Source organism: Notechis scutatus, chromosome 2, assembly GCF_049901735.1.
Source record: "Notechis scutatus isolate UNSWTSFEM ecotype Mainland chromosome 2, rNotScu1.2, whole genome shotgun sequence".
In the NCBI taxonomy this organism is placed as follows: Eukaryota; Metazoa; Chordata; class Lepidosauria; order Squamata; family Elapidae; genus Notechis; species Notechis scutatus.
Genome location: NC_142010.1, coordinates 8,720,924 through 8,739,882, shown reverse-complemented (window position 1 = coordinate 8,739,882; position 18,959 = coordinate 8,720,924). Strand labels below are relative to the sequence as shown.

The 18,959-nt window shown below is 41.5% G+C and overlaps 3 protein-coding genes and 1 long non-coding RNA gene across 9 annotated transcripts in view; 1 reads left to right on the top strand and 3 right to left on the bottom strand.

Moving 5' to 3' along the window:
* The window catches only part of LOC113432086 (uncharacterized), a 110,475-nt gene that overhangs the window by 49,770 nt on the left and 41,746 nt on the right, over positions 1 to 18,959 (bottom strand). The window contains exon 1 of one of the 4 annotated variants that reach the window (XM_087953090.1): positions 8,833 to 8,907. The exons of 2 other annotated variants lie outside the window; for them this stretch is intronic. The gene's annotated coding sequence lies outside the window, so the exon portion shown is untranslated. Of the gene's footprint in view, positions 1 to 5,511; positions 5,562 to 8,832; positions 8,908 to 18,959 lie in introns of those variants that run through there. One more of the 4 variants, XM_087953088.1, reaches the window with a different exon arrangement.
* On the bottom strand, positions 1,148 to 8,901 carry LOC148131705 (uncharacterized). Of its 3 annotated transcripts, XR_015747072.1 has the most exons (3): positions 5,512 to 5,648; positions 1,924 to 3,892; positions 1,148 to 1,872 (listed from the first exon to the last, which is right to left on the bottom strand). XR_015747072.1 is itself a non-coding variant. In XM_087953227.1 (2 exons), the coding sequence occupies exon 2, from the start codon at positions 3,358 to 3,360 to the stop codon at positions 2,026 to 2,028; it is 1,335 nt and encodes a 444-aa protein (XP_087809353.1). In that variant the 5' UTR covers positions 3,361 to 3,892; positions 8,833 to 8,901; the 3' UTR covers positions 1,148 to 2,025. The 3 variants fall into 3 exon arrangements, 2 of the variants coding, with proteins under 2 accessions (XP_087809353.1, XP_087809352.1); XM_087953227.1 differs by lacking the exon at positions 5,512 to 5,648 and adding an exon at positions 8,833 to 8,901 and having other exon boundaries at positions 1,148 to 3,892; XM_087953226.1 differs by having other exon boundaries at positions 1,148 to 3,892.
* LOC148131704 (uncharacterized) lies at positions 4,924 to 18,007 on the top strand. Its single transcript, XR_015747123.1, has 3 exons — positions 4,924 to 5,149; positions 12,692 to 12,880; positions 17,202 to 18,007. It is a non-coding gene; the product is annotated as an uncharacterized LOC148131704 (long non-coding RNA).
* LOC113427233 (uncharacterized) overlaps positions 13,458 to 18,959 on the bottom strand; it is a 47,247-nt gene continuing 41,745 nt past the window's right edge. The window contains exon 2 of the mRNA XM_087953224.1: positions 13,458 to 15,661. Within this exon, the coding sequence (XP_087809350.1) occupies positions 13,796 to 15,130 (1,335 nt within the window). The 5' untranslated portion in view covers positions 15,131 to 15,661 and the 3' untranslated portion in view covers positions 13,458 to 13,795. The remainder of the gene's footprint in view (positions 15,662 to 18,959) is intronic.

Sequence of the window (18,959 nt, the reverse complement as noted above, 5' to 3'; positions counted from 1 at the left end):
AAATCCACATGTGGTTGGAAAAAATGACGAAAAAACATGTAGACTTGAAACTAGAGATATTTTTATTGGGAATTTTACCTGAAATATATAGTAAAGAATTGAAATACCTGATTGTAAATGTATTAACAGCGGCTAGGATTGTATTTGCTAAAAACTGGAAAAATGAGAAGATTCCATCACAGGAGGAAATCATTAAGAAAATATTGGAATGTGCTGAAATGAGTAGATTGACATTTGAAATTAGAGAACAAGAGGATAAACAATTTTATAAAATTTGGGATCTTTTCTATCAATGGTTAGATAACAAAGTACAGTAATGAAATATGTAGATTTCTAGAAAATAATAAATATATAAAGATGTACTTCTTTCTAATTATAACTATAAAATGACTTTAGGATAGATTTGGGATGATAAGATGAACTGTTATAAAATAAATTAAGTAAACTATGGTTATCTTGTAAAACATGAATGAATAAAAGTATAGTCAAATGATTGATTAATAATGATACTAAGGTATTTAATTTTTGATTGACAATATGAGATTGTATGCAATGTAATTGTAATTGAAGACTACGAAATGGAAGCACAAAATAATTTGTAAACCAACCGGCACACTGTATGCACACATATGAAAGATAGCTTGATGTTTTTATGTTTTGTTTGTTTATGTCTGTTTTGAAAAACAAATAAAATTTATTTAAAAAAAAAGATCGGACAGGTGTTTTCTTCCTATTTTTTTTGCTTATTTTAACTTCTATTTCTGGTCTGTCTTTTACAGTTATGTTTTTGGTGGGTTGAGCTATAGTTTCTTTTTGCGTGAAGAAGGATGCAAAGAATGAGTTAAGCAGATCTGCTTTCTCTGTGTTGCCTGTTACTTCCTTGCCATCTTCTCTCTTTAGTGGACCGACTGTTTCCTTAACTTTTTTCAATGACCCAGGAGCAGCCACCATTTTGACACAGAGACAGGCATGAGAAAATAGAAGCTGCTTCCACAAGTCTGCCACATGACCCAGGCATGAATCCCAAGTACATTCAAAATAACAGCTGCTTCCACAACAGTCATGAAGCCCACAAATGTGTGTCTTGCCTTCCTTCACCAACATGAGGTTCAGAGATCTTCAAAAGGTATGGAGAAGGAGGAGGTGGGTTGGGAGTCAGGCCTAACAACTGCAGGGACCCAGTGGGAATAGGAAAATGCCTGTGGGGACCCAAAGGGTGGGGTAGTGGAGGCTAGGCCTCCCAAGAGATTCCCACAACCCTGAGGTGGTCACTGTGCTGCTTAACAACTTGAACATTTGTTTAACAGCTTCATGAGGGAGAGAAGGGGATGGGGACAGGTAGTTAAGCAATCTCACTTAAAAACCACTGCAACATGTAACCAAAACTGGTACGCCCCATTACAGTTGTATGTAGAGGACTACTTCTATGGTGGCTGGGGAATTCTGGGGCTCAAAATATGGAGGACACCAAGGTAGAAGAAGGAAATTCCATGTGTGGAAATTCCATAACCAATATACAAAAGATACAACCCCAAAAGACTTTTTCAGGAATTCCACTACTTCTGCAAAAATGAAATTGCTGCTGATAACAAGAAACTGGTAGTTAGCCCTTTTCCTTTTTTCTCCACTTACAAGTCTAATTCTGAGGTATGTTTTTACCTACATTCCTAATGAGAGATGAGAAATGAAATTAAAGCCTTTTATAAACTCATCAACTTTTCCCTCAATTGGATTTCCATTTGGGCAATAAGGAACTATTTATGCCAGTAGCATCATCCACAGTCAGATTAGTCTCTATGAATCCTCCGGTATATCGCCAGGTTTGAATTCTGACTGAAATATACCCACAATTAGGTTGCTCAAAAGGTTTCTCTCCTGTGTGAGCCCTCTGGTGTTTCACAGGGTCAGAATTCCCATTGAAACTTTCCCATATTCTACACATGCAAACAGTTTCTCTCTTGGGTAAATCCTCTGATGATTCAGCAGTCAGGAATTCCGACTGAAACTGTTCCCATAATCAGAATATTAAAAGGGTTTCGCTCCTTTGTGAGTCCTCTGATGGCTCACCAGAGTGGAATTCTGACTGAAACTTTTCCCACAAACAGGACATTCAAAGGGTTTCTCTCCTGTGTGAGTCGTCTGGTGTTTCACCAGGCTGGAATTCTGACTGAAACTTTTCCCGCAAATAGGACATTCAAAAGGTTTCTCTCCTGTGTGAGTCCTCTGATGATTCACCAGGCTGGAATTTTGACTGAAACTTTTCCCGCAAACAGAACATTCAAAGGGCTTCTCTCCTGTATGAGTCCTCTGATGTTTCACCAGGTAAGAATTCTGACTGAAACTTTTCCCACAAAGAGGACATTCAAAGGGTTTTTCTCTTGTGTGAGTCCTCTGATGGTTCATTAGGCGAGAATTCTGCCTGAATTTTTTCCCACAAAGAGGACATTCAAAAGGTTTCTCTCCTGTGTGAGTCCTTTGGTGTTTTGCCAGGAGAGAATTCTGCCTGAAACGTTTCCCACAGTCAGGACATTCATAGGGCTTCTCTCCTGGGTGAGTCCTCTGGTGTTTCAGCAGGTCAGAATTCTGACTGAAACATTTTCCACAAACAGGACATTCAAAGGGTTTTTCTCCTGCGTGACTCCTCTGATGTGTCACCAAGTTGGAATTCTGGCTGAAACCTTTCCTACAAATAGGACATTCAAAGGGTTTCTCTCCTGTGTGAGTCCTCTGGTGTATCACCAACTCATAATTCTGTCTGAAACTTTTCCCACAAAGAGGACATTCAAAGGGTTTTTCTCCTGTGTGAATCCTCTGATGTGTTACCAGGTTGGAATTCTGGCTGAAACCTTTCCCACATACAGGACATTCAAAGGGTTTTTCTCCTGTGTGACTCCTCTGATGTGTTACCAAGCTGGAATTCTGGCTGAAACTTTTCCCACAAACAGGACATTCAAAAGGTTTCTCTCCTGTGTGAGTCCTCTGATGATTCAGCAGACTGGAGTTCTGACTGAAACTTTTTCCACAAAGACGACATTCAAAGGGTTTCTCTCCTGTGTGAGTTATCTGATGACTTACCAGTTGGGAATTGTAACTGAAACTCTTTCCACAATCAGGACATTCAAAAGGTTTCTCTCCTGTGTGAGTCCTCAGGTGTCTCACGAAGTGGAAATATCCAATGAAATGTTTCCCACAATCTGGACAGTCATACAGCTTCTCGCTGCTGTGAGTCCTCAGATGTATCAACAAGTTGCCATTTTTCTTAAAGGGTTTACCACATTGGAAGCACTTGTAGGGCATCTCTTCTGGATGGGTTCTTCTGCGAACCCAAAGGATCTGTTCTAACAAAAGCTTTTGCAACATTCAGAAAATTTGTATGTGCTTTTCACCAGAGTGGATTCTTCCCTGCTTAATCACTTGCGATTTGAAGTCTGCTTTCTCCGTAATAGGCACAACTATTGAGCTTTCTTAACACTGATATTCTTGAGCAGGTCAAAAATATATGTGATCCCTTGTTTAGTGGTGCTTTGATTTAAGCCCTGTTCTCCCTCACAGGGCAATGCCTGTATTACTGTCTGCCCTATGTGCCAGTCCAATTAACCTTTTCCTCCCCATTCACTTCCAGATATTTTCCTCTTTTTCTGAATGGAAAAATAATCGCCCTTGCCTTTTTTGTGTATTATGTCCTTGAGTTCCACATATTCTACTTTTTCCAGCTCAAAATCTCTCATTGATCTTCTTTCCTTTGTCTATCAACTGCTGTGGAAGGAGAAGAATTGTGTGGTTCTTCTGAAGGAAATGGAGAATATTTTTATTTCTGCCTCAATCTGCTTTGGTTTTCAATATTGCTTCTTATTCTCAGTTGTCCGATGTGGTCTTCTGGTATCATCTTTGTCTGTAAGATTCAAATGAAAATGTAGCTTTTATTGTTTATAAAAGGGTTGCAGAAGATGTGAAAAATTTACATTACAATGAAAAAGCAAACATGCCAATATGCTAGAATAATCTCTAACATCAAGATATTCAGTTCCAATATCCATTCAATGATTAAATTCACTTGTTGACTTAGGTCAGTCACAAATTCTCAGCTCTGCAAAGGGTTATCATCAAATATATACGGTAGATAGATAGAATTCTTTATTGGCCAAGTATGATTTGAAACACAGGGAATTTGTCTTTGGTGCATATGCTCTTAGTGTACATAAAGAAAAAATAAAATGCATTCATCAAGAATCATAAGATACTTACTGGTAGTCATAGGTTACTAATAAGCAATCAAATCATACCAGGAAACAAAGAAGAAAAATATAAGTTTATTATGGTCTTAGACCAGCAATAGACATCACTATTTACCATATATAAAAAAAATAGTACTGAGCCAATAAGTATGTGTGTAAATATCATTTCCCCAGAGATTGTTCTATCTCCAAAAATTGGCACAAATTGACAGCTATCGTTCTGTAACCAATTTTCTTTCTTTCTTTTTATTTCTGTCCCTTCCTTTCATCCCCTTTCTTCCTTTCTCTTCCTTCCTTCCTTCCTTCCTTCCTTCCTTCCTTCCTTCCTTCCTTCCTTCCTTCCTTCCTTCCTTCCTTCTTTCCTTCCTTCCTTCCTTTCCTTGTCTCTTCCCTCTCTTTCTCTCTCCCCGCACCTGAAACACACACACACACACACACACTTCCAATGTTGCTCGTTAACTTATGTTCTTCCCGGACAGTCTCCTAGAGTCCCAGGGACCAGGTACGATTATCCGTTTGCACCCGGTCCTGCATTGCCCGGCAGGCAAGGTTTCCGGGTCCAACAAAGGGGTCGGGACTTCTTCCACTCCCTCAAGTTCCCACCCCGCTGGCATCTCAACTGCCTGCAAAATGCAAACTTACCTTTGTCCTGTGGCTGGTGCCAGAGGAAAAAGTGAGCCAGCCAGGGCAGATCTGTTCTCACGAGGCTTGACTTGCACCATTCTCACAGAATGCGGCCCGCATTCAGCCAAAGTGCATAGGCCGGCGGGTGAAGGGGCGAGGCAGGCCCAGGCGCCATAGCGTTGTGCTCCCTGGTCGCCCCCTCCCCCGCCCCTAGTAGGCAAGGCCAAGCAGCTGAGGAGAATCCAGGCGGGGAGCGAGATGCAGGCTGGTGGGAACCCAAGCGGCGAAAGGTCAGCCCTGCTTGCCTTCCTCTCTGCCACCAGCTTGCCTGGGAAGCTGGAGGCTGGGGACGGTTGGTGGGGAACCTTGCTGGGCCGCGAAAGCCGCATGGGCAGCTCCCATGGCTAAGCAAGCCAGACAGGGATGGCGGGGCAGCTAGTTAGGCCATGTGCGCTGAGGGGGGCAGTGGCACGGCGGTGGCAGCCGAGGCCAGCAAGGAGTCGGGATTCAACTGTAGCTTGCGGCGGCGGTGGCGGCAAGAGCAGTGATGGCAGTAGCACAGTGGTGGCAGCCTAGGCTGGCCAAGGAGTCGGGAGTCAACTGGGGCTGGCAGCAGCATATAGGAGACCGGGGCTTGCAGAACCTCACTCACATAAGCAGATCATGGTGGAAGACAGACAGCAATGGCTGGTATCAGGCTCCGAGTTCCCCTCGGAGCCCGTCAGTTCCAAACACACCTCACAGCAAGTCAGCTGGCAGTGGAGAATATCACCTTAGCTCTGCTGACACCGGATCTGTATCTAAATAGATAAATACAGTTTTGTGAAGAAATAATAAAATACAGTTATTGTATACATAACATTATAAATTATATATAATTTTTATATAGTGTAAAATACAGTTATGTGAAGAAACTACACCCTGGAGCTATATCTTATGTATCACAACATAGTAAAAATAATCTCATCCTTAGCAGTTTAAAAATAAGTAAATATAACATCAGATGAGCAACGATGATATACTATACCCATATCAATTTTTTTACAAAAACAAAGCGAAAACAGAGATGTGAAAAACTAAAAACACTCTTACTTCTTCCATATGTATGAGAAGGCAACGTAGCAACCAGTGCTGTTGATCAAATGCCAATTGATGATCAATTGATCATTATCAAGTGTGACTATATCTATAAAAGCCAAAATTGTAGGAGTTTCCTGGTCTCCAGCACTGAGGTGTGAATTAGATGCCAAAGAGTAAAGATATCAGCGGGGATCTTAGAGAAGCAACTGCTGCTGCCCATCAATCTGGGAAGGGTTATACAACCTTTTCCAAAACAATTTAAACTCCATCATTCTACATCGTTCCACATTCACAAGTGGAAGACATTCAAGACACTGGCCAATCTTCTCAGGAGTGGATGTCCAAGCAAATTCACCGAAGGTTCAGAATGCACAATGCTTAGAGAAATTACAAAAAATCCAAGCATTACATAATACAATAATAGTATTCTTTATTGGCCAAGTGTGATTGGACACACAAGGAATTTGTGCAAATACTCTCAGTGTACATAAAAGAAGATACATCTCAGGCTCTACAGGCCTCAATTAGCGTATTAAGTGTTAAAGTTCATGACAGTAAAATTAGAAAAGGACTGGACAAGTATGATTCGTTTGGAAGGGTTGCCGGGAGAAAGCCTCTGATTTCTAAAAAGGACATGGCAGCAACACTTAGATTTCCAAATTTGCATTTGAACAAATCAGAAGAGTTATGGAACAATGTCCTTTAGATGAGACTAAAGTGCAGATGTTTGGCCACAATGCACAGTGCCATTTTGATGAAAGCAAAACAAAACAAAACAAAACATATCAACACAAAGATCTCACACCAACCATCAAGCACAGTGATGAAGGCCTGATCATTCGGGCTTGTTTTGCAGCCACAGGACTGGCCACTTTGCAGTCATTGAGTCGTTTATGAATTCCCCTCTATTCTAAAGTATTCAGAATCAGAATAGACCTGGAAGGGACCTTGAAGGTCTAGTAGTCCATCCCTCTGCTCAAACAGGAGATCCTACACCATTTTAGACAAGTGTCTTCTTCAAAATGTCCAGTGATGAAGCACCCACAAGGTCTGAAGGCCAGCTGTTCTACAGGTTAATGTCCTCACTGTTAGGATGGTGAGTGAGGACTAACTATACAACTGAACATCCCAAAAAGTCCTCTCTCTCTCTCTATATATATATATATTACAAAGTGCTAGGTTAAGCACAGTTGAACCAGGTTAATACATGGATGGGGCACGAATAGGAAATACCATGCTTGTTGGGCAAACATGGAAGTTCAAAAAAAACCTCAGAAGAGAGCAGAGGAAGATCAGTCCGATATTGTTGCCAAGAAAAAGGCTGGTCCATAAGAGAATAACTGAGTTGAAAGGGACCTTGGAGGTCTAGTCCAATCCCTACTCAGGCAGGAGACTTTATATCAGGGGTGGGCAAACTTTTTGGCTCGGGGGGCCGCATTCACTTTTAAAATTTGACAGACGGGCCGGGTCAGCATAAGATTTTTTGGGAATCGCCCCCCCCTTCCCCCCTTCTTCTCCTCCTTCCCCTCCCCTCGGAGGCCCCCTGAGTCAGGAGTTGCTACTGCCGGCACGGCTCCACGCGGCTCCAGTCCCACGTTGCCTCGGGAAGGGAAAGGCAAAAAGGAAGAGCCGCGGCGGTGCTTTGCAACGGCAGCAGCGGCACCAGAGGTTCAGGCTCAGCGGCTCCTGGTTTTGCCTTTCCCTTCCCAAGGCAACGCGGGACTGGAGCCGCGCGGAGCTGCACCGGCGGTAGCAACTCCTGACAGCCCCAGCCGGACACCTGAGCAGAGCCCGGGCAGAACTGCCTGTTGCTGCTGCGGGCGTCTGGCTGCCCAAGTAAAGAACCGCACCAGCTCAGGGCAACTGTGAGGAGCAAGAGGGGAGAGGCAGAGAAGGAGGCAGAGAAGGAGGAGAGCACCTGGCCAGTTGGGGGAGGCTTCTTGTGCTGCGAAAGAGGCGGCTAATGATCTCTGGCTCCACTCTGCTTCTCCAACATCCGGCGCTGCCCTGTTCTGTGCGCCGGCTGCTCGGACTTGCTGGGCCTGACACAGAACAGGGTGGCGCCGGATGTTGGAGAAGCAGAGCGGAGCCGGAGATCATTAGCCGCCTCTTTCGCAGCACAAGAAGAACAGGGTGGTGCCGGACCATTGGAGAAGCGGAGCAAAGCCGGAGATTAGTAGCTGCCTCTTTCGGCGCAGAAAGCTTCCCCCAACCAGCCGGCTGGTCTCCTCCTTCTCTGCCTGTTTGTTCTGTATGGCCGAGGAGGAGGAGACCAGCTGAGAAGCACGCTGCCAGGCGGGGGCCACGCAGCGCAGGGCAACACGCCACCGCCCAGCCCTGGCGAGGGAAAGCAGTGGGCGTTCCCCGGGCGGTGGCCTTGGCCCCGCTACCAGGGAAGCGGCTGCCCAGCTCCGTGTTGTGTGTGCAATTTTTTGGCGCGCGGCGCGGGGTCTCTTTTGGCCGGCCCCAATTTTTTTTTCAGAGGGGAATATTTTTTTTCAGAGGCGGGCCGTATTAAAATGACCAACGGGCCGGATGTGTCCCGCGGGCCGTAGTTTGCCCACCCCTGCTTTATATCATTCCTGATTAATTGCTGTCCTGTCTCTTTTTTAAACCCTCCAGTGATGAAGAACTCACAACTTTTGGAGGGAAGCTGTTCCCAAGGAATTAATCTTAACTTGAAGGAGGATTTTTAAAATCTCCCCACCAGCAGAAAATTGCAGCCACCACTGTTAAAGCATGGAGCACCAGTGGACTCAAAATCTGGGGAGGAAAGGAACATGTAGCAGCAGCTGATATGCTTCAGCCTGGTTGCTTCTCTGCTTCCACATCCCATAGAAAACCCAACAGCCCTACTTGCTCCCAGCCTCTCCTCCACCTGACCTCAACTCACCTTCCAGCTGCTGCTTGGACCCAGGGAAGATAAGAAAAACCACTCTGCACACCACCTTCCTCCCAGGAGTGATCCGGAAGAAAAAGCTCATCTCCCATCCTTTCTAGCAGTGCAGTACCCAATGGTTTTAACTCCTTTATGCTCAACCACAGAAGCCTACTAAGGGCTTTCTAGTCACTGATAAGAGGCAAAAATACAGGCTTGTATTTACATATTTATAAGATGTTTCACTGATTAAATTGCTACCAAGTCATTTTCCAGTCCTTGCAACCTATCTTTGCAATTGATCCACGTGCAATAGTGAAAAGTGACACTAAAGTAGGTTGTAAAGATTAGCTAAAAGCTGAGCCCTAAATGTTTCTGAAGTTCTTACAGAATTACATAGTGTTGGAAGAGACCAACTCTCCAAGCAGGAGATATTATACTGTTCCAAATGGCTGTCCAATCTCCTCTTTAAAAAACCCATTGATGCAGCACCCACAATTTCTACAGGCAAAGCATTTCCACTGATTGTTCTCATTGAAAGGAAAATTCTACTTGATGCTAGGTTGGATGCCTTTTTGATAAGTCTCCCTCTTTTACTCTTTGTGCTCCTCTGAGGGGCTTTGGTCCATCTCCTTTTTTTCTGTTTGAGCCCCTCAAATATTGAAAGACTGCTATGATGTAACCCCAGTCCTTCTCTCTGTTAGACTAGACCAGGGATCTGCAACCTTAAACACTCAGACCCTTTTGGTTAGGTTTCCTACAGGGAGGGAGGGAAGGAGGGGGAGAGGGAGAAAGATTAAAAATAATGGGGGCTTTGGGCTACCAGATTGGGAGCTTTATTATCAAGCAGTTGTATTAACATGGGTGAGGGAATGGATAAGACTTAGACACAAAATTACTGTTTTTGAAAGGCCTTGGAGGAGTGTTAGGATATTACATTTAGTAGCTGAAACAGTAAAATTGTACAATGGGCAAGAACAGGCAGCTCTAAGTTGATTGGTTGGAGAGTGCTGGCTCCTGCATGAGGCAATCTAAGCTATGATTGGTTGCTGTGGGTGTAAAGGGGGAGTTTCCCATTTTTCCCGCTTTCTCTCTCTCTCTGCTCTGTATCCTATTTGGATTTACCTCAGGATGTTTGTGTGTTCCTGACCATCTTGTTTGCTGTAAATATGTTAAATGTATTCATTTATACAAAACTACAATTTTGCCTCAGTTTCTCTGATTTCATTTGGAAATTTTCTGCATAATTTTCTGATGGAGGACTGTCCCCATTACACCCAGGAAAGGATCCTGGTGAGAAAAAACATTTCTGCTCTGGGAGGTCCCCTTCCTCTGGGACTCATGGAGGAGTTTGGGATTATGAGCGCACACAAATGAATGGCTTTGTGAGCCTGAGCTCTTCCCAAGAAGCTCCCATGGGGATCACAGTCGATTCTTAAAAGACCCCTCAACATGGTTTGGAAACTGCAGTTTCGTTTGGAGAAGGCTGAAACGGATGTGGCTCCTACATATTTGGAGCTAATAGACTCAGTGAATGATGAACTGGGCTTTCTTAAGAAGACTGGAGAATGGATCTATCATATCTAACTGGAAAACCATTTGGCAAATGGATTGACCAAGAGCTTTTATGATTTGGGGGAATAAGACACAACTGTTGTCTTATTGTGCTCAACTTAAATTTTAAGAAAAAGTTTTATTAGTAATAATCAAACAAAGATATATAGACTTAGACCCATTAAGGACTACTCATTGAGTACGGTTTGCCAGACAGTTGTGAGTCCATCTAGTGGTGGTGCTATCCCACTTTTTTCTAGCTTACTAAGAAGTAGGTTGTGGTCTACTTTGTCGAATGCCTTGCTGAAATTTAAATATATTATGTCCACAGTGTTTTGTTAAGAAACAACAGAAAGGGGGAAAGCAGAATAAAAGGGAGGTGGAGAGACAAGGGGTTAAAGAGGACAAGGAGAAGAAGAAGCAAGAGAGAAAGGAAGGGATGAGAAGTCCTAATGGTGGGGAGCAAGATGTTAAGAAGCAAAAGTTTTTTAGAGATAATGGATAAATCTTATTGTTAAAGGGATTCTAGAAAGGTACATAAGACTGCATTTTTATACTTGTATTTAGAAGTAATCATAGAAAATTAGAAATAATATGTAACTTAAAATGTGATAAAATATTTAACATAAATTAGTGAAATTTTTGGTTAAGAAAAAGGGAGTACTGTAATGAAACATGATTCAAGATTGTGATGTGGGGGGGGGGGTGTAATAATCTTTGGAAAGCATAAGTGTTCCCACAAAGGTATGATATTTAATTGAAATGGATAAAATGTTTAAGATATAAATGATTGTTAATATTAATGATTAGAATATGGTATACTAGTGAATTTTTTTGTGAAATGAGATTTGAAGTAGAAGGAGGAACATTTTAATGAAATATTGAGCTATAATATGTGATGTGGGGGGGGGGGGGATAATTATGGAAAATAGGGCTCCCATAAAAGTATGTGATTTAATTGAAAAGCAATGAGTTAAACGTTTAAGATATGAATGAATATCAATACTAATGAATAGATTTGTATTATTTTTGATGATATAGTATAATTTTAGAATGTACCAGACAGAATCCCAATGTATGTCATGTGTTTTATATTAAGTATTATAAATATAGGGGAAAGAGATAAAGGCATCATACTCCATATAGTGTACAGGAGAAGTCTTTCTTCTTTTTTTAAAGAAGAAAAATAAATGGTTGGCTGGAATAGAACAGACAAAGAATAATAAATATTATGATACAAATTGAGAGGAGATAAATAAAATAAAATAAAATTGAGAAAATTTAAAGGAGAAGAGAAGTCATATAGAAAATTGAAAATGTTAATAAGATATGAAATGGTATGTAAAATGAATATGAATTTGAATTTGTGTCTGTACCAAGAGTTTTAACCCGGGACTAAGCAACTTTCAGAAAAGAGATTTTTTATGCTTTTATGTTTTGTGTTTATGTGTATTTATGTATTGTTTGTCTTGAAAATAAAACTTGTTTAAAAAAAAAAAAGTACTGGGCCTAAGACGGAACCTTCTGGCACCCCACAGCTTACTTCCCTCCATGTAGACATAGACCCATTAAGGACTACTCATTGAGTACGGTTTGCCAGACAGTTGTGAATCCATCTAGTGGTGGTGCTATCTATTCCACTTTTTTCTAGCTTACTAAGAAGTAGGTTGTGGTCTACTTTGTCGAATGCCTTGCTGAAATCTAAATATATTATGTCCACAGTATTTTGCTGGTCTACTAATTTTGTCACTGTGTTGAAGAATGAAATGGCATGATCTGTTTTTAATAAACCTGTGCTGACTGCTAGTTATTACTTTACTTGTTTCTAGATGTTGGCAGATTTTTTTAATTATCTTTTCCAGTATCTTCCCGGATATTGATGTTAGGCTGATTGGTCTATAGTTTCCTGGGTCTGTTTTTTTCCCTTTTTTGAAGATGGGAACCACATCAGTTCTTTTCCAGTTCTCTGGTACTTCCCCGGTGCTCCAGGATTTTTGGAAGATATGGTGCAGTGGTTTAGAGATGACCTCTGCCAGCTCCTTTAAAACTCTGGGATGTAATCCATCAGGCCCCGGTGATTTATTTTCATCAAGATCGGACAGGTGTTCTCTTCCTATTTTTTTGCTTATTTTAACTTCTATTTCTGGTCTGTCTTTTACAGTTATGTTTTTGGTGGGTTGAGCTATAGTTTCTTTTTGCGTGAAGAGGGATGCAAAGAATGAGTTAAGCAGATCTGCTTTCTCTGTGTTGCCTGTTACTTCCTTACCATCTTCTCTCTTTAGTGGACCGAATGTTTCCTTAATTTTTTTCAATGACCCAGGAGCAGCCACCATTTTGACACAGAGACAGGCATGAGAAAATAGAACTGCTTCCACAAGTCCGCCACATGACCCAGGCATGAATCCCAAGCACATTCAAAATAACGGCTGCTTCCACAACACAGTCATGAAGCCCACAAATGTGTGTCTTGCCTTCCTTCACCAACATGAGGTTCAGAGATCTTCAAAAGGTATGGAGAAGGAGGAGGCTGTGATGCCTGGTGGGTTGAGAGTCAGGCCTAACAATTGCAGGGACGCAGTGGGAATAGGAAAATGCCTGTGGGGACCCAAAGGGTAGGGTAGTGGAGGCTAGGCCTCCAAGTGATTCCCACAACCCTGAGGTGGTCACTGTTCTGCTTAACAACTTGAACATTTGTTTAACAGCTTCATCAGGGAGAGAAGGTGATGGGGACAGGCAGTTAAGCAATCTCACTTAACAACCACTGCAACATGTAACCGAAACTGGTAGGCCCCATTACAGTTGTATGTAGAGGACTACTTCTATGGTGGCTGGGGAATTCTGGGGCTCAAAATATGGAGGACACCAAGGTAGAAGGAGGAAATTCCATGTGTGGGAATTCCATAACCAATATACAAAAGATACCACCCAAAAGACTTTTACAGGAATTCCACTACTTCTGCAAAAATGAAATTGCTGCTGATAACGAGAAACTGGTAGTTAGCCCTTTTCCATTTTCCTTTTTTCTCCACTTACAAGTCTAATTCTGAGGTATGTTTTTACCTACATTCCTAATGAGAGATGAGAAATGAAATTAAAGCCTTTTATAAACTCATCAACTTTTCCCTCAATTGGATTTCCATTTGGGCAATAAGGAACTTTATGCCAGTAGCAACATCCACAGTCAGATTAGTCTCTAAGAGTCCTCCGGTATATCGCCAGGTTTGAATTCTGACTGAAATATACCCACAAGCAGGTTGCTCAAAAGGTTTCTCTCCTGTGTGAGTCCTCTGGTGTTTCACAGGGTCAGAATTCCCATTGAAACTTTCCCATATTCTACACATGCAAACAGTTTCTCTCTTGGGTCAATCCTCTGATGATTCAGCAGTCAGGAATTCCGACTGAAACTCTTCCCATAATCAGAATATTAAAAGGGTTTCGCTCCTTTGTGAGTCCTCTGATGGCTCACCAGAGTGGAATTCTGACTGAAACTTTTTCCGCAAAGAGGACATTCAAAGGGTTTCTCTCCTGTGTGAGTCCTCTGGTGTTTCACCAGGCTGGAATTCTGACTGAAACTTTTCCCGCAAACAGGACATTCAAAGGGTTTCTCTCCTGTGTGAGTCCTTTGGTGTTTCACCAGGCTGGAACTTTGACTGAAACTTTTCCCGCAAACAGAACATTCAAAGGGCTTCTCTCCTGTGTGAGTCCTCTGGTGTTTCACCAGATAAGAATTCTGACTGAAACTTTTCCCACAAAGAGGACATTCAAAGGGTTTTTCTCTTGTGTGAGTCCTCTGATGGTTCACTAGGCGAGAATTCTGCCTGAATTTTTTCCCACAAAGAGGACATTCAAAAGGTTTCTCTCCTGTGTGAGTCCTTTGGTGTTTTGCCAGGAGAGAATTCTGCCTGAAACCTTTCCCACAGTCAGGACATTCATAGGGCTTCTCTCCTGGGTGAGTCCTCTGGTGTTTCAGCAGGTCAGAATTCTGACTGAAACGTTTCCCACAAACAGGACATTCAAAGGGTTTTTCTCCTGCGTGACTCCTCTGATGTGTTACCAAGTTGGAATTCTGGCTGAAACGTTTCCTACAAATAGGACATTCAAAGGGTTTCTCTCCTGTGTGAGTCCTCTGGTGTATCACCAAGTCATAATTCTGTCTGAAACTTTTCCCACAAAGAGGACATTCAAAGGGTTTTTCTCCTGTGTGAATCCTCTGATGTGTTACCAGGTTGGAATTCTGGCTGAAACCTTTCCCACATACAGGACATTCAAAAGGTTTCTCTCCTGTGTGTGTCCTCTGGTGTTCTGTCAGATGAGAATTCCGACTGAAACTTTTCCCACAAACAGGACATTCAAAAGGTTTCTCTCCTGTGTGAGTCCTCTGATGATTCAGCAGACTGGAGTTCTGACTGAAACTTTTCCCACAAAGACGACATTCAAAGGGTTTCTCTCCTGTGTGAGTTATCTGATGACTTACCAATTGGGAATTGTAACTGAAACTCTTTCCACAATCAGGACATTCAAAAGGTTTCTCTCCTGTGTGAGTCCTCAGGTGTCTCACAAAGTGGAAATATCCAATGAAATGTTTCCCACAATCTGGACAGTCATACAGCTTCTCGCTGCTGTGAGTCCTCAGATGTATCACCAAGTTGCCATTTTTCTTAAAGGGTTTACCACATTGGAAGCACTTGTAGGGCATTTCTTCTGGGTGGGTTCTTCCGCGAACCAAAAGGATCTGTTCTAACAAAAGCTTTTGCCACATTCAGATAATTTGTATGTGCTTTTTACCAGAGTGGATTCTTCCCTGCTTAATCACTTGCGATTTGAAGTCTGCTTTCTCCATAATAGGCACAACTATTGAGCTTTCTTACCACTGATATTCTTGAGAAGGTCAAAAATATATGTGATCTCTTGTTTAGTGGTGCTTTGATTTAAGCCCTTTTCTCCCTCACAGGGCAACACCTGTATTACTGTCTGCCCTATGTGCCAATCCAATTAACTTTTTCCTCCCCACTCATTTCCAGATATTTTCCTCTTTTTCTGAATGGAAAAATAATCGCCCTTGCCTTTTTTGTGTATTATGTCCTTGAGTTCCACATATTCTATTTTTCCAGCTCAAAATCTCTCATTGATCTTCTTTCCTTTGTCTTTCAACTGCTGTGGAAGGAGAAGAATTGTGTGGTTCCTCTGCAGGAAATGGAGAATATTTTTATTTCTGCCTCAATCTGCTTTGGTTTTCAATATTGCTTGTTATTCTCAGTTGTCCGATGTGATCTTCTGGTATCATCTTTGTCTGTAAGATTCAAATGAAAATGTAGCTTTTATTGTTTATAAAAGGTTTGCAGAAGATGTGCAAAAGTGTACATTACAATGAAAAAGCAAACATGCCAATATGCTAGAATAATCTCTAACATCAATTCAGATATTCAGTTCCAGTATCCATTCAATCATTAAATTCACTTGTTGACTTAGGTCAGTCACAAATTCTCAGCTCTTCAAAGGGTTATCATCAAATATATACGGTAGATAGATAGAATTCTTTATTGGCCAAGTGTGATTTGATACACAGGGAATTTGTCTTTGGTGCATATGCTCTCAGTGTACATAAAGAAAAAATAAAATACATTCATCAAGAATCATAAGATACAACACTTAGTGGTAGTCATAGGTTACTAATAAGCAATCAAATCATACTAGGAAATAAATAAAGAAGAAAAATATAAGTTTATTATGGTCTTAGACCAGCAATAGACATCACTATTTACCATATATAAAAAAAATAGTACTGAGCCAATAAGTATGTGTGTAAATATCATTTCCCAGAGATTGTTCTATCTCCAAAAATTGGTACAAATTGACAGCTATCGTTCTGTAACCAATTTTCTTTCTTTCTTTCTTTCTTTCTTTCTTTCTTTCTTTCTTTCTTTCTTTCTTTCTTTCTTTCTTTCTTTCTTTCTTTCTTCTTTCTTTCTTTCTTTCTTTCTTTCTTCTTTCTTCTTTCTTTCTTTCTTTCTTTCTCTTTCTTTCTTTCTGTCTTTCTTTCTTTTTCTTTCTGTCCCTTCCTTTCATCCCCTTTCTTCCTTTCACTTCCTTTCTTTTCCTTCCTTCCTTCCTTCCTTCCTTCCTTCCTTCCTTCCTTCCTTCCTTCCTTCCTTCCTTTGTCTCTTCCCTCTCTTTCTCTCTCCCCCCACCTGAAACACACACACACTTCCAACGTTGCTCGTTAACTTATATTCTTCCCAGCCAATCTCCTAGAGTCCCAGGTTCCAGGTGCGATTATCCGTTTGCACACAGTCCTGCATTGCCCGGCCTGAGAAAATTGTTCAGAGTAACAGGTTTTAGCACCAGCTAACAGAGCTTGCCATTCCGGTGCCTCTTCTCTAGGTGTAGGGCAAAGAGTTATTAGATCATGCTTCATTCGACTTTGAGATGATGGTACTGTTGTGGGCCCTCTCCCGATCTCTTGATGTGGTACTGATGGTGTCATAGGATATTCACATAAGGATGATCGTATCTCCATCTCTACTGGAGCCTCTAGTGGTCCCTATGTATCTTGGCTTCTGTTTTCCATCTCATATTCATGCAATCCCTTGCCCTCTGGGGGAGAAGGAAGAGGCTCCTTTATTGGGGAGACCAGCTCTATAAGTGGCTCAGCAGTGTCCATTATGACCAACAAGGATTTCTTTAAATTTTCTAATTTGACTAATATGTTGTCTTGTTCTTTTCTTGGGAGAGCGCCAAAAGCATTAATGAGGCCAGTTTCTGCGCTGTTAAGTAGATCTTCACCAACCAAGTTTGGCTGACTCCCACTTTCTTTCTCTCTTTTTCCCAAGGTTGAGAATGCAGAAGAGACAGCAGCCATGGGAGCTCGCATGTTAACAATTAAAGGTTTAATCTAATTATTGCAAGTTATACCTGAGAAAATATAGAACAGAAGGGACTCCCTCTTTGTTTGAGATGTCACCTTCTAGAATGGAATAGAATAGAATAGAATGGAATGGAATGGACAGTTATATAACTATCTAACAAACAAATTATGTTTTGTAACTTGTTATTTTTTAAAAGTGAAATGTCATGTTCCTTGGCTGGAGTGGGGGTTTGTATATCTTGATTTAAAGATTAATGTAAAATATGCTAGGGTCATTCTGACCTGAACTGAAACCCATTAATGATCCATTGTGCTTGGAAGCCATGAGAACAATGTAATAAGAAAAAGCCATGAGAACAAGGGTAGTTTCCAAAGAAAAGGAAACAGGTGTTAATTTGGGTGTGGCGTAGGGAGATACGTAGTTGGATAGATTGTGAACCCAGGAAAGGGGCAGACACTGTATTTTTGAACTTGTATATAAACCCCAGCCTTCCTGGGGAAAATGTCTTCTGCCATGAGCAGAATTCCCTTTCGCAAAAGCTTAATAATAAAGCTCTTTCATATTGTTCACCGTCTCTGTGTTTTGGGATTATTCTCATAATTGGCGCCCGAACAGGGACTTGAAGACATCCAAATTGCCGCCGGTGGAGGTGAGCTGTCTGCAGACCGTGGGGCACCCACGCTGATTTCAGCGGCTGGTTTGAGAGAGCTCTCCTTCTCTGGAAGTGGATTGTGGATTTGCTCTTCAAATGAACTGTTGGCGACCCTGAACAAGAAGCTGAATGAGGAAGTAGCCCAAGCGAAGAGCACCAGTGCCCGGGTGAGTACATAAGGGGTACTTAAGTCTCACTGGGTGGTCTGTTCCTCCTTGAACAATTGACGGTGATGTGTGCATGACTGAGCCTTCCTTCCTTTTGGAAGTGTAGAGTGGTTTCTATTAAAGGAAACAGTTAAAGGAGGGAATAAAAGTCTTGGGTGGAATATGGGCCCCCGAAACAAAATGTTTGTTAAGGATCCTGGAAAAGAAATTCCTTCTAATCCCTCTCTTCCCCTCTGGGGAGGTTATTATATTTATAGAAGGAAGTGACAATGTTTAGAGACAGGTAGTAAAACTCCAGTGATTAATGAAAATTAAGAACACTGGGTGTGACTTTGAGTAAACATGAAATGTTCACGAAAGTGATTCGAAAGTAAGGTTAATATGTCAATTATTTGAATTTCCTTTGAATAAATTATTGAATTTAAAAAAGAAAGTGAGGTTAATTACTGCTGTTATGTGTGATAGGAAGAAAGAAACTACAGTGATATCTTGAGGATTTATCAGTCCTAAAAAGAATGTTTATTGTTTTTCCCACCCGGGGTTTAGCAGGTAGTAAGAGGCCTGTCTAAATGGGAAGATATAGATATTTTGCCTTTGATTAATGTGTTGCAATCTCTGTTAAATATTTCTAGATGTATATCTAGTAATAATAGTGTGAAGTGAATGAGATTGAAATGATTGTGAGATGTTATTGGTTTGAATTTAGAGCTGTGGAAAATGGGTAGTGGTTAGGGCCCAAAATCACATTTTGACTAAAGCCATTCCCTTTCTCACTGCCTGAAGAATGAGCTATAGATGCTCATAATGGTATGTTTGCATGAAAGTGTCTATGTGTGATTATTTCCCAAAATCTTCTGGGAGGATGTGATAATAGTACACAAATTGTTGTTTAAGAAATTGAGA